This window comes from Sitodiplosis mosellana, unplaced genomic scaffold (genome assembly GCF_009176505.1).
Source record: "Sitodiplosis mosellana isolate CC-2019 unplaced genomic scaffold, AAFC_SMos_1.0 Smas_scaffold_27, whole genome shotgun sequence".
NCBI lineage: Eukaryota > Metazoa > Arthropoda > Insecta > Diptera > Cecidomyiidae > Sitodiplosis > Sitodiplosis mosellana.
Window position 1 is genome coordinate 424,340 of NW_022595269.1, and position 13,616 is coordinate 437,955.

General features: G+C 34.5%; 1 protein-coding gene across 1 annotated transcript; it reads left to right on the forward strand.

Annotated features, from left to right (window-relative positions):
• The first annotated feature begins 2,413 nt into the window (after positions 1 to 2,413).
• On the forward strand, positions 2,414 to 4,590 carry LOC129568873 (pickpocket protein 28-like). The gene is made up of 5 exons (XM_055447200.1): positions 2,414 to 2,622; positions 2,833 to 2,985; positions 3,388 to 3,869; positions 3,996 to 4,206; positions 4,296 to 4,590. Exons 1-5 carry the CDS (start codon positions 2,414 to 2,416, stop codon positions 4,588 to 4,590), a joined length of 1,350 nt encoding a protein of 449 aa, XP_055303175.1.
• Positions 4,591 to 13,616: the final 9,026 nt, after the last annotated feature.

Below are 13,616 nucleotides of genomic sequence, written 5' to 3' on the forward strand. Positions count from 1 at the left end.
GATTAGGTGAGAGTTGGAACAATATGCTTCGACTTGATTTATTGAATTTGTGCATGATTTCTTCATCACGCATATTGTTCAGTACACCTTTCTCATATGCCAAGAATGAAAGATCAAATAAACGTTTGCTATTCATCTGCGAACGTTCGACGATATCAACTCTCGATAGCGCGGAAAAGATTGAATCACAAACAGCTGTACTGCATCCGAATGTGAATGTGAAACAGCATAGTTTATACACCGTTGGGAAGGCCGCTTTTTTCCAATATTGTTCCATCCATACCTTCTTCATGCTTTTTCTTTTCATTTCGATTTCAATGTATTGCCCCATGCAAATTGCCTCATCTGTGGCGTTTTGTTTTCCTAATGTGATCATCTTTCGATTATTACAGTTTTAAAACTATAGAGTTGTTGAAATTATCCCACCCATCGAAGTCGGTGCTGGTATAAAAACCGGTGCTGGTGTTAAAAATACCTGATGTTAACATATTTTTGTGCCGTTCTCGGAATTGGTTGGAGCTATTGGAAATGATACATATCGTAAACCATCCAAATTATAACAATTGAACAAATATACTAATTTTCTGCAAAACTTTGAAGGGCAGCTGTTATTTTTTATATCATATTCGAGAAGAACACGAAAAAATCTTCCGACATGAATAAATGACTTATTTGTATTTTCATAGAAAAGTGGTTTATTTTGAGACAATGTTACAATTGAATGGTTTGGAGCGAAAATGTAATACAGAAAAGTTGAGCGGAAAAATGTCGATGACGAATGAGCGGAAAAGGGATAGCTATATAGTAAGTTGTATAGTAAACTATAGTGAACTGTATAGCCATCCCTTTTCAATTGACATTTTTCCGCTCAACTTTTCTGTATTACATTTTCGCTCCAAACCATTCAATTAGAACTATGTTACAATTTAGATGGTTTACGTTACCTCAATTTGAAGGTAATTGCAATTGCTTTCGATCCCGCCTGACCGATTTTTCATAAATCATCTTGTTTCATAGTCACACTGAAAATAACTGAATTTTTGTGAGTAATTTTGATGAGTGACAATGAAAATCTGAAAATTCAATGGTAGCTTAATGACGACGAAACAAGACTCTCAGCCAATTTTGAGCGAAATCTCTTGTGGGCAAATCGAGTTATCATCAAAAATTTCGCCTAGTATGGAACAAACGAATAAATTCCCAAAGAATGACTTTTCTGATCACAGCTGTAACTCCCTTCACAGCTAGAAAACCGTTCTGAAAATTTAATGGCAGCTTCATGACGATAAAACAAGACTCTCAGCCAATTTTGAGCGATATCTCGTGTGGGCAAATCGAGTTATCATCAAAAATGTCGGAAATATGACATGCACAACGGAATCATTACCATTTAAAATTAAAAACAAATTGCTGATGAGCACGTACAATTTAATTGTCACACGAGGAAACTATACACAGGATTACGTGACCTGTGGACGGAGATGATGGCTTTGGCGTCGTGTCATCATCAAACCTTGAATTTGGTTTGTTATTGACGCTTGCATTTTTCAAATATTGACCGTTCAATATTGACGATTGTGTACACAGTCTGTGGTTTATCGTAGGACAAACAAGTTAATTCGTCGATTTTCTACTGACCAATAAAAGAAGTTATAGGCAGAAAGATCCTTCATCTATCCGTTTTTACCATCGATGACAAATCTCAATATTACATCAAATCATGAACTTTATTCAGCGTTCCAAACTTAAGTAAGTGTTCAAGAAAATCAACTATTTTCGAATTTAAAATTACAATTTTGTGACTTTCAACAGAAGTACAAAGATTTTAGAAGCAAAAATATTAAATCCATTCCAATATTTTCTTGCATACAATTTCAATCACCAGGAAAAAGGGTGAACTACGAATAATCGGAGCAATTTCAATTGATTTGAATGGCGTTCCAGACGAAGCTAGATTGAATGAAGTGGTTCAAAAGACCCGAACTCAAGTAATTGACAATTCGCCATTTTTAAAGAATGATTCGAGAAATAATATTTGTCGTGTTTCGTCATATAGGTCGTTCAAGCAATCGTAAAAGAATTTTGTTCGAATTCCACAGTGCATGGAGTTCGGTATTTTACTGGAGAGAAACGTCACTGGACTGAACAGTATGCATTCGATATGCCTAAATTAGAAAAAATCTTTCTCATGTGCTTTTTGTGCGACGAGACCCATCTGGCATAATATCAAAAGACTCCAGGCCGTTCACTTTTTCTTGGTGATTGAAATGGCCACGGTGGACATTTTGTCGTACAGCAATTGCATATGATGAAAAAAAAAACAATTCTTAATACGCAGAAATTGTTCATTTGCCTCAGAATTTGGTGGATGGCCTCGGTTGCTTTGTCAGTGATAGCGTGTGTTTTGTCGATAATGGTCATTTGGCAAAAATGGCAGCATCGACCAGTAATCGTGAGCTTTGACGACAAATCCACGATCGTTGGAACGATCCCATTTCCTGCAGTTACTATCTGTTCAACCAACAAGTTTCTCGAGGATAAAATTGACAAAGATTTATTCATAGAAACGCTTACAGCAATGAATAATGACAAAATGGCCTATAAAAGATTAACACCCAAAAAGTAAGTCATATCTATTTATTTAATCGCTTCTTTTAAATATTAACAAATTCTTACCAAGGAAAATCGTAAATTGAAATAAATTAAATGAAAAATGGCTATTTTAAGTTTATTGCAGTCATTTATTGATTTTGAAATGAATTTAATAGAAAATTAGTCATTTTTTAAACGTTTGTGATTTTGAAAATTCAATGCTTATTCTTTGAATTGCAGTCTAAATCGGCTCGATGCAATTCTACACGTTTGTTTGAAAGAATTGGGAAATTTGGTCGACGGCCTCGTCATTCCACGAACCGAATCGATTCATAAAACCATTATCGAAATGAGCCCGGACGTGAATTCGGTCATCCTTTTTGCAACATTCATGTAATCAGCTAAATATCTGGTAGTGAGTGCGCTTGATAGTTTAGTAGTTTACTTTTTTTATAATCTAGGGGCCATTTGGCAAACGTTCGACCAATTTTTACCGGCGAAGGACTCTGCTTCACTTTTAATTCGCTCAATTCTTGGGAAATTTTTTCAGATGAGTACGAATCGAAATAAATTCATTACTTTTTCGTATGTTATTCGAAAAATTTTAAAATTCAAAGAATTTTTTACTTATTTTTCCTTTACTTAGTACATCGCTTCTATTATTTTGTGTTCATTTCTAATTAATTTTTCACTTTCGTGTTTTTCATTTGTGTGATGTTCCATTATATTGCAATAACGCGATGGCGTGAATATAATGCAGCTTAAAAACACATTTTTATTTGAATTTGAATTAAGGATAACACCTGAGTTGATGACAGTTAATGACGATAATCGAAACGTCAGCCATTGGAATGTGGAAGATGGATACGATTTGCATGTTGATGAGATTGAAATTTATCCGTATCGCGTGTTCGGAGCTGGGCTACGTGACATTTTAAGCATGGTTCTAGGTATTACGGTGGACAATGTGCATGGAATATGCAGTGAACTTGCACAGGGATTCCGGTTATTATTACATTTGCCTGACGAATTACCTCGTCTGCCGCAATACTTCGTTTTCATTCCAATCGAACAGGAAATTTACATTTCCGTCAAACCGAATGTCATCACCACATCGAATGGACTGAGAAGCTATTCACCAGAAGAGAGAGGTTGCTTTTTCCGAAGCGAACATCACTTGAGATTTTTTAAATCGTACAGTCAACTCAAGTGTGAACAAGAGTGTTTGGCAAATTACACGAAAAACGAATGCGGATGTGTTACATTCTCAATGCCGAGTTAGTGTTTGGGCTTTTATTTATATTTTCAATGTAATATTCAAAAGCGATTGATTTAACTCAAAGCAAATATTTGATTTAGTGAAAATTGTTTTCTTATTCGCCTTAAAATCCCCATTTGTGCAGGAGACAAAGAAACAAAGGTGTGTACAATGGTTGATATTCGGTGCTACATCGATGCTAGTGATCGATTTGCAAAGGATCTTATGGTTAAAACATGTAAATGCTTACCCGATTGCACATCAATTACGTATGACCTGCAGATTTCACAAACTCCAATTCAATTCTTCAACTCGGAAGGTGACATTGCGCATTCGAATACTAAAAATGAATCGAGGTATAATGGAACGCGTTGCATATTGTGCTTATGATCTTAAAATTCATTTTCGCCAACTTTTTTTTTCACCAATTCTTTCTCATCTGTAGCTTTGAAACGACCACCAAATTGTTCATCGGTTTCAGAGAGCATCATTTTATATCAATCAATCGAACGGAATCGTTGACATTCGCCGATTTTGTGGCCAGTTGCGGTGGATTGTTGGGCTTATTCATGGGCATTTCACTGCTAAGTGTTATCGAATTGATTTATTACTTCACTCTTCGACTGTGCTGCAAATTGAGACAACAAAAACCATTGCGAAAACATGTCCCGACTTGGGCCAAGCGCACAAAATTCTCAGCAATAAAACGGCAATACCAACAACGACGAATTTATTATTAACAAGAAAATTGCACGTTGATCACTTCTCGTGTGCAAATAAAATGACTAACAGTCACTCAGTTGTATGTAACTGTATGTAGTGATACACAACTAAAACTGGCTAAGTTGATTGAAATCATGCGTTTTGTATGGAGACAATCACGTTTAGTTATTCTTTCAGTCAGTCGACTAATTTGGGACATTTTGACTAAGAATGATTTGTGATTAAAGTTAACTGCAGTTGCTTATTTTGTACGAGACAATCACTTTTAGTCAGTCAAAATGTCCCAAATTATTCGACTGAATAGTCAGTCAAAAATTTTCCACACAGGTTTGCATTGAACAAAGTTTTTGATTGGTTATAGAAGGAGTGATTACACTTATTTTACTCAACTTCAAGGCAATCAATAGATTTCATACATGCAATTTTTCAACATTAATTCCTAGCTGTTTCCTGCCAATTGTTTGTATTTCATTTTTGAGATGATCACATGCTCACAATTTTTGTTTCCATGCAAAAGCTATCCAACATTTTTATCATAACATCGTGTAAAAAGTGAAAAAAAAACTCTGTTGTTTATTGCTTTTGAACAACCAGAAAATGATTTTATTGTCAAAATGACCGTGAATTCTACAAGAAATTCGAATCGGAGTTCGATTTGTATCTATTTTCGAATAATTTTGATTTATTCAACCGGTGTACTCCTTATCAACTGCTAAAATATACTAATCAAATGGAATTATGTAATAAAATGCACTGCAGTGAAACAATAAACCTTCGATTTGGTAATTCAACAGTTTATTATGTTTCAATATACGCGCTGTTTGTAGATAACATCATTAAATTTGTTTATTGTTTTCTTAATTGTTATTCAATTCACCTGTTTGAACATGTCCTCTCTATAAAAGCCACTGTGGTTGCGGTAAAAATCCATTTCTCCCTTGACTTTTCATCTGGAAAAGTAACAGTTAACTAGATTTTTACTTGTTTTTGGTCTAGTCTTCGGTGAAGATGAAATATCTTGAGAAGCAAAAAATGCCACAGTCAGTATCGTGAATTCACATTAAAATCTGCAATGAAAATGTATCTTTGTTTTATGTCATAACGAATTCCATAATTGTAGGAAGAAAGGTGAATTGCGAATCATTGGGGCTATATCCATTGATTTAAATGGAATAGTTGACGAAATCCATCCCCACGAAGTGAATCATGAAACTAAAATTCAAGTGAGATATTTTGATTTTCTTCAATCATATTATTTATTATCTATTGACTAGATCGAGAGGAGAGTAAGTTCATCTGACTTTGTTACGAAAGAGGAGAGTAAGTTTCTTTCGACTCAAAAATGGTTAAAGGCGAGTATGTTCATTTTTGGCGGGTCCACGCAGTTTTCCACGGTTTCCGCGGAACTGATAAGAGATAACAACTTGGTGTCTTCGGTAAAGTTGTAGCACTTGAGGTTTTCTATAACATTGCTGAAGTCAATTATCTCTTATCTCTTATCAGTTCCGCGAAAAGCGCGAAAAGCGCGAAAAGCGCGAAAAATGATAAGACAAAAAAAGTTCTATATAAAATTTGCTTTTTTATGTGCGCGATTTGCGCGCAACTGATAAGAGATAAGAGATAGATGTCTTCAGCAATGTATTAGAAGACCTCGAGTACTACAACTTTGCCGAAGACACCATGTTGTTATCTTTTATCAGTTCCGCGGAAACCGTGAAAAACCGCGGAGGCTAGACGGGATGCCAACATACTTCCTTTTAACGCAGATAGAATCAACAGAAATCATACTCTCCTCTTTCAAAATATATTCGAATTTTTTCACATACTCTCCTCTCGATCTAGTCAATAGAAATGTAGATGCTTTTAATTTGGTTTGGTTTTTCTTATTTCTTTTATCAACGACTCTTCAAACCGTTTCTTATATTTGAAGAAACTTTTTTTTATTTTATACTTGCCATACAATTATTTAGTTGAAAACTTCCATTTTTACATTCTCCACATGACGTTTCTCTCATTTCGTTTTCATTCCAAATAATAAAAAGATGTTTGAAGAAATCTTTAAGGAATTTTGCTCAAATTCGACAGTGCACGGAATTCGATATTTTACGCAACGAAAACATCATTGGGTTGAAAGGTATGATTTGTTTGCTTCTTTTTCTACGGATCATTCGTCAATCAAATAGATAAATTGTTATAACAACTAACCGCAAAAATACCCAAAAATGTATGGAAATTGTTTATCATTGACAACGAATTTCATTTATCTCCCAATTTGGGTGGTTTCATGAACTAGTAACCACAAATATATTGTGTGACTTGCGATTTTAGACGAATATTACTGCATGAAAATGATTTTTGCTGGTTTCGAGAAAAAAAAAAGATATTTTTCATAAATTTTTGCGGTTTTTATCAATTTTTCAAAATATCGAGGCTAAAAATGATTTTTCTATTATACATCACTAGTTCTAGCGAAAAATGCCCTTTTTAATGCGATTCACAATCAAACATGTGTTTTAAGATTGCTGAGCATCTCAGCATTTCATAAGGCACGGATATATCCGAGCATATCGACGACGCATACAAAGGCGTGCGTTGCTACGCGCAGCCGCAACGACTCGACCGGAATGTGTATGTTGTTGCTGCGTGCAGCCACATCAACTGAACACACTTCGGTCGAGTCGTTGCGGCTGCACGTAGCAACACACGCCACTGTATTATACAGTATGCGTCGTCGATATGCTCGGATATATCCGTGCCTTACGAAATGCTGAGATGCTCAGCAATCTTGAAACACATGTTTGTTCACATGATAAATATATGTATTCACACGCTATATTTTTGAAGAGATGAACAATTTATTAACCCTAGAACCATGGTTGGGCCATTCTGTGCCCCAAACAAATTTCAATCTTGAATTAAAAATTTTCTTCACATGAAACATCACCAAAATTGATTTCTTTCGTTTGTAAGGTCATTGAATCTAGCTAAAAAAAAAACTATGCACACATTATTTCATGGTGTAGTTTTCGAGATATTGAGCATGAAAGACCAAAACCGCTATACGTGTTTGGGGCATTCTGTGCCCCACACATTTTTCATACATTTTCTATGAAAACGCAATTTGCAAACGTTTCTAATATTTTACATGTAAACACAAGTTAATGAAAAAAATGCAAGAGAATGAAAAAATGGATACATTTTCTGTTGTGTATGCATATATACTGTTTGTTGGGTATGCACGGTTCACTGTTCACCGTATTCGCACATTTACATACATATCATCGTTTTCGGTGTTTCTGAATTTGTATTGCGTTCTCTTTCGAGCGGACAGAAATGACAGAGAAAAAAAAAACTGATTGGTGCACAATGGAATCCGCTACATGGCACGATGTAGCCCTGCCGCATTGCTGCTTATAGTGATGTATGCATGCATACACACATAGGTATGTGTGTCGACTCCGATCAAATGAGCTAATAGTTATAAAGAGCACGCTTAGTCGGTTGCTTTTTGTGTAGCGGATTTTATTGTGTATCGTTGTGATATACACATACATAAAAACGCATTTTGTAAAATTGACATCTCCGTTACACAGCCGGTCTCTTTTGAGATTTTGTATTCAGTTGACTTTAGATTCATAAATTGAACGTATTTGTGCGATTTGGATTTAATTTTTCATTCAGCTTTTGATCATTTTTTGTAGAAAACTTTCTTCGAAAAATATGCAAACACCACCAGTAAAAAGATATCGCGTTGATTCAGTTATAAATCTTTAGTATTTTTTATTGATTGGATTTGCTTTTCATGGTTATGACACACATTTATATTTTCTTGAATCGACAAAACAAAACTGTTCAATTGAACTCAATGAATATTACTTTCGAACATAAAAATAAGCATTTTAATCGAAGTCAACATATAGAGAGATGGAGATATGCATGCTTAGATTGAATTTCATACATTTTTGCTGAGTTAAAATAAATATGGCGACTACGTGAGTCTAACTTTCCACAATTTGAATCGTTTTTTCCTTTATTCAATTTTATTTGGCTGTAAATATGTCTATTTACATACAATTTTTTGTGTGGGACACATAATGCCCCAAACCAATGATGCAAACTAGCTGTATGTGATATACGTAAAGCATTTATGTCACAACTAACAGCGCCATCTAACATCGTAATGGAATTATTCCAATGGATATTTCTTTTTTTATTAGTGAATATTCACTTAAAAAGTGTAAAAAATAAAAATTGATAGATCAATATGTAGAAACTTTTAATTTGTGTGAGATTAATATTTTAATATTGTAGAGAAAAATTTAAAATTTAAATTATTCCTTAGTCACTTCACTTGTGTACAAAAGTTCAAGTTTTAGTGCTTTGGGTAAAGCTATTGAATGAACGTTAGCAACTTCACGTATGTTTACATTCGATGACAGCTGTCAGTGATACATTGAAATATTTACGGGGTTATAACGTAAATGATGTTTCCACTCGCGAACAATATTTATATAGTAATGTTTTCATAAATTAAACAATCCTGTGGCATAATAATAATTCCAGACATGGATTTTAATCTGTTAAAACTACGGTTATACTGACTGACTCAATAAACCGACTGACTCAGTAAACCACGGTTTTCAATGACGTTTAACAAATGAAGAAATGAATTTTATGATATTCTATCTTTTTTGCAAGTATTTGCGATGAAAATTGTGTGAAAAAGATGCACAAAATATGTTGTAAGTGCTGTTTGTGGTAATCAAACATGAAAATGTTCGTGATCTAAACAATACCAACGATGAATTTTTCATGCCGCAAAAGAACGGCAACCTAACCTCCAAAGTTTAGCGGCTCTATGATTGCACCGACTCAATCAAAATATTTCATACTGCGCATTTTTTTCTCATTAATTTGAAGAAAATTTTTATTTGACCAAATTATTTTCATGAAACAAACTCATTAAAAACTCAGGTTTATATTTTTATATAAAACATATTCGAAAAAACCATGGGAGATTTATGCCTTGGGCGTTAGCACTACAAATTCTTCCAATGAATTTCCTTAGTTTCGGTTTAATGAGTCATAGATATGGTTTATCGAGTAAGTCGTTAGTCGCATATCAATAATTGTTGTGAATCCAATAAAAATCAGAATTATAGAAATAAACTGAAATAATCATTGATTTCTTATGAATTTCCTTTTTTACCTTATCAATTGGATACTTATGGTTTGGGCGTTAGCACTACAAATTCTAGCATTGATTCAGGTGTTAGCCTTTAGTCAATGTTCGATGTGAACTCAACAAAAGTCAAAATTACTGAAATAATCATTGGTTTATTATAGCATTTTTTGCTTACTTTTATTTTCAGAAAATCAATGTAAAAATGTTGTTCTTTAAGCATAATTATACATAAAATAAAGTCTGCAATTCGAAAATTTGAAATTCCAAAGTACGCGCCATCACCACTGACTTTGGCAGCTATGGGATCGAAGTATCTACCGTTTTTGAATTGTATTATTTTTTATTACGAAGTTAAACAAAATTTAGTTCGAGTTTTTCTCAATCAAGGAAAAATGCATATTCTTGTGACTCACTAAACCGAATCAGAAATAAAAGCAATTGCAACATTTCAATTTGACGGATGGATCAAGCGTTTCGAACGTCTGAACGTTTGATCGTTTGAATGTTTTTTTAATGTTTTGAAGCTTGACCGTAAGCATCATAGCTTTCTTCTAACGATTGTAGATGGCGCTATTCTTGTGCGTGTCACTTAATTTGCCTCATTGCCCAAACAGAAATCCATCATTTTGGCAATTTTTTTCATTAAACGAATATCCTCAAATTTTGTCAGCAAGGCACAGGAAATATGAATACAGCCTCACTGAACACAAATATACCTGTGCTGACAAAATCAGAACGGTAGATTTTGAAATATTTGAAAAAATATGATGTTTTTTTTGCGAAAAAATGAACTTTTCATACAAAATACACGTAGGGCACAGAATGCCCCAAACCATGGGATTAAGTTGAAATGACCAACCATGGTTCTAGGGTTAAGCGTACAATCCATGCAACGAAACTGAAAATGAGTAGATGGTTTGTGCACACTGCACAGTTGCCGAGAATAATTCGACTGCATGACCGTTTTTGTGGTTTCGTTTGGAACCAAAAATAAGCGTTTTTCGTTAGAGATATATTCTCTCCATGAAACTAATTTTAACTTCTATTCATTCAAGTAGATACTAAAACCTTTTTCCTCTGTTGTTTTTTCTTTATTTTTCCCCCAATTAAATGCTGACTCAAAAAAAAAAAAAACGGATGGCATTTTGTCAGGGTGTGGTGGATAATTGCCGTCATTCTATCGTTTTCTTTCTGCTCTTATGCGATTTTCAACATTTGGACGAAATGGCAACAACGTCCGGTTATCGTGAGTTTCGACGATCGGACCACAAGTATCGGAATGATTCCTTTTCCTTCAGTAACCATTTGTTCCACTAAAAAATTCACCAAAGAGGCAATAGATAGCGAAGAATTCAGCAAAGCACTGGAGAAGCTACATATGAACGAAATTTCCCTATCTAATTTGTCGCATACCATGTAAGAGATGAATGAAAAATTGATTCAAAATCGCAATAATTTTTGTTAAACTCTTAGGTTTGACCAGTTAGACACAATCTTAAACATTTGTTCCTTGGAAACACCTCGTTTCGTGAATGGTCCGAAAATTCTAAGGGCAGAATCCATTTACAAAACCATCAAAGATATTGGCCCTGATCTTGATTCAGTTGTCTTGTTTGCCAGTTTTCTGAGAAAATTTGAACGCTTCCAGCCAATTTTCACTGGCGAAGGACTCTGCTTCACATTCAATGCGCTAAACTCACGCGATATTTACACCGATGAGTATGAGCTTTTTATTATTGATTCACTTAAGAAGATTTTGATCTTTAATTTTTCATTATGGAATATGACTTTGTGCAACATTCTATTCGTTCTATTTACTGTTCATTCGTTATCTTTTCAAATCGAAGGATTGCCGATGAGTTTATTACAATTGAAGATAATCCAAACACCACATATTTAAACATCCAAGATGGATCCGTATTCAATATAAGCGAAATTGAATCGCATCCGTATCCGTATCGTGTATTTGGCGCAAGTTCACGTGACATTTTGAATGTGTTGTTGGGAATTTTTGTGGATGAATCAAATCAATTTTGCAGCGAATTAGCACCTGGATTTCGAATTAATCTTCACCGTCCCGAAGAAATTCCAAAATTACCTGATGACTTTATTTTTGTTCCGATTGATTACGATGTTTATATTTCGGTAAAACCGAACATGGTGACCACATCAAAAGGTTTGCATGGATACTCGTCGGATGTCAGAAATTGCTTCTTCAAAGCGGAGCGACAACTTCGATTCTTCAAATGGTACCATCAACAAAATTGCGAGCTGGAGTGCCTTGCGAACGCCACAAAAGCCGAATGTGGTTGCGTGAAGTTCTCAATGCCGAGTAAGCCATTTATCCTTTATTTATTCTTCATTCATTTATTTGGACAAAACAAAATTTTGTTTAAAACACAAATCATTTTCCAAAATTGAAACAAATGTTCGATCAAATGACAAAATTTTATCATTTTTCAGGAGACAAACATACAAAAATCTGCACATTGGTCGATATCCAATGTTATGTGAATGCTAGCGATGAATTCTCAAAGAATTTCCTCTTTAACAACTGCAATTGTTTGCCAGACTGTGCTTCGATTTCTTATGATGTGGAAATTTCACAGGGTCCTTCCGATTTTTCGAAGAGAACTTTCAAAGAAGTGGGAAACTGGTCCAATGAAACAGGGTGTGTAAAATTATTCACTAATATGATAGTTGATGCATTGCGATTTCACTGCACACTGGAGCTGACACTGAACGGTCAATTCAGCCTTCCGTTTTTGTTGTGATGTTCAATGACATCGTCTGTGGTTTAATATTCATTTTCAATTAAATTGATTTACATTAGGTTCAATTAACTCGTAACTTTTCCTTCCATTTTGAGTAGTTTTTACGCCAGCAGCAAATTATTCATATCATTCAAAGATCAACATTTCTTTGCGCTCAATCGGTCCGAAACCTATACGATGTCGGATTTTATAGCGAGCTGTGGAGGACTATTGGGATTGTTTATGGGCATTTCGGTGCTAAGCATTGTCGAGCTGGTCTATTTTTTCACGTTGCGCTTATTTTGTTTACTTCAACAACAAGAATCGATCGAAAAGTGCGTCTGGGCAAAGCGCAGAACATTTCCAGCTCTTCAACGAAAACGATTTTAAATTCAAACAGATGAAGATAAGAAAAATGAAAAAGAATCGATTTGCATAAGCTATTGGACAGAATTTAAAATCGATTCAATGTATAAAATAGTTTTTTTTTATAATTTATGGACAAAATCGGTTTTTCACACCGTTTTACACGGAATTCAAAACAACAAAAGTTTTTAAAAAACTTCACCTAAAATTCGACTCATTTCTTCCCAATGGGAATAATCTTGTCAGATGTCGCTCTAGTGCTTCGATCCGTGTTTCATTCTAGTAAACATCAACAACTACACCGATTTCACGTTGTTTCCCACACAGAGATACACAAACATAAACACAAACACAAATGCAGTGTCCGCATGCATGATATATTCCGGCATCTGTCGCTCTCTGTGTCATCTACAGTGATGCGTAATACAGAAGGTAAACGATAGAACAATATGATCGATTGTCCCTTTCGCACTAAAAAATAATTTCAAAAACAAAACAAAACAATCCATGCAAGCAAATTTCCTGCGACACAACAAAATATGGATTAAATTAAAGTGAAATCAATTTGAATTTAAATGTGTACCGAGAAACAATAATCCAACATGCATGTAGATTGATTGTCATTGATACCGTTGTGCACCACACTTAGCGAAATTATGTAAAAGCAATATTATATCACAATTTCTACGAAATAATGAGCATGCATCAAATTTCCCGTGACCTATGGTGATTGTATTAA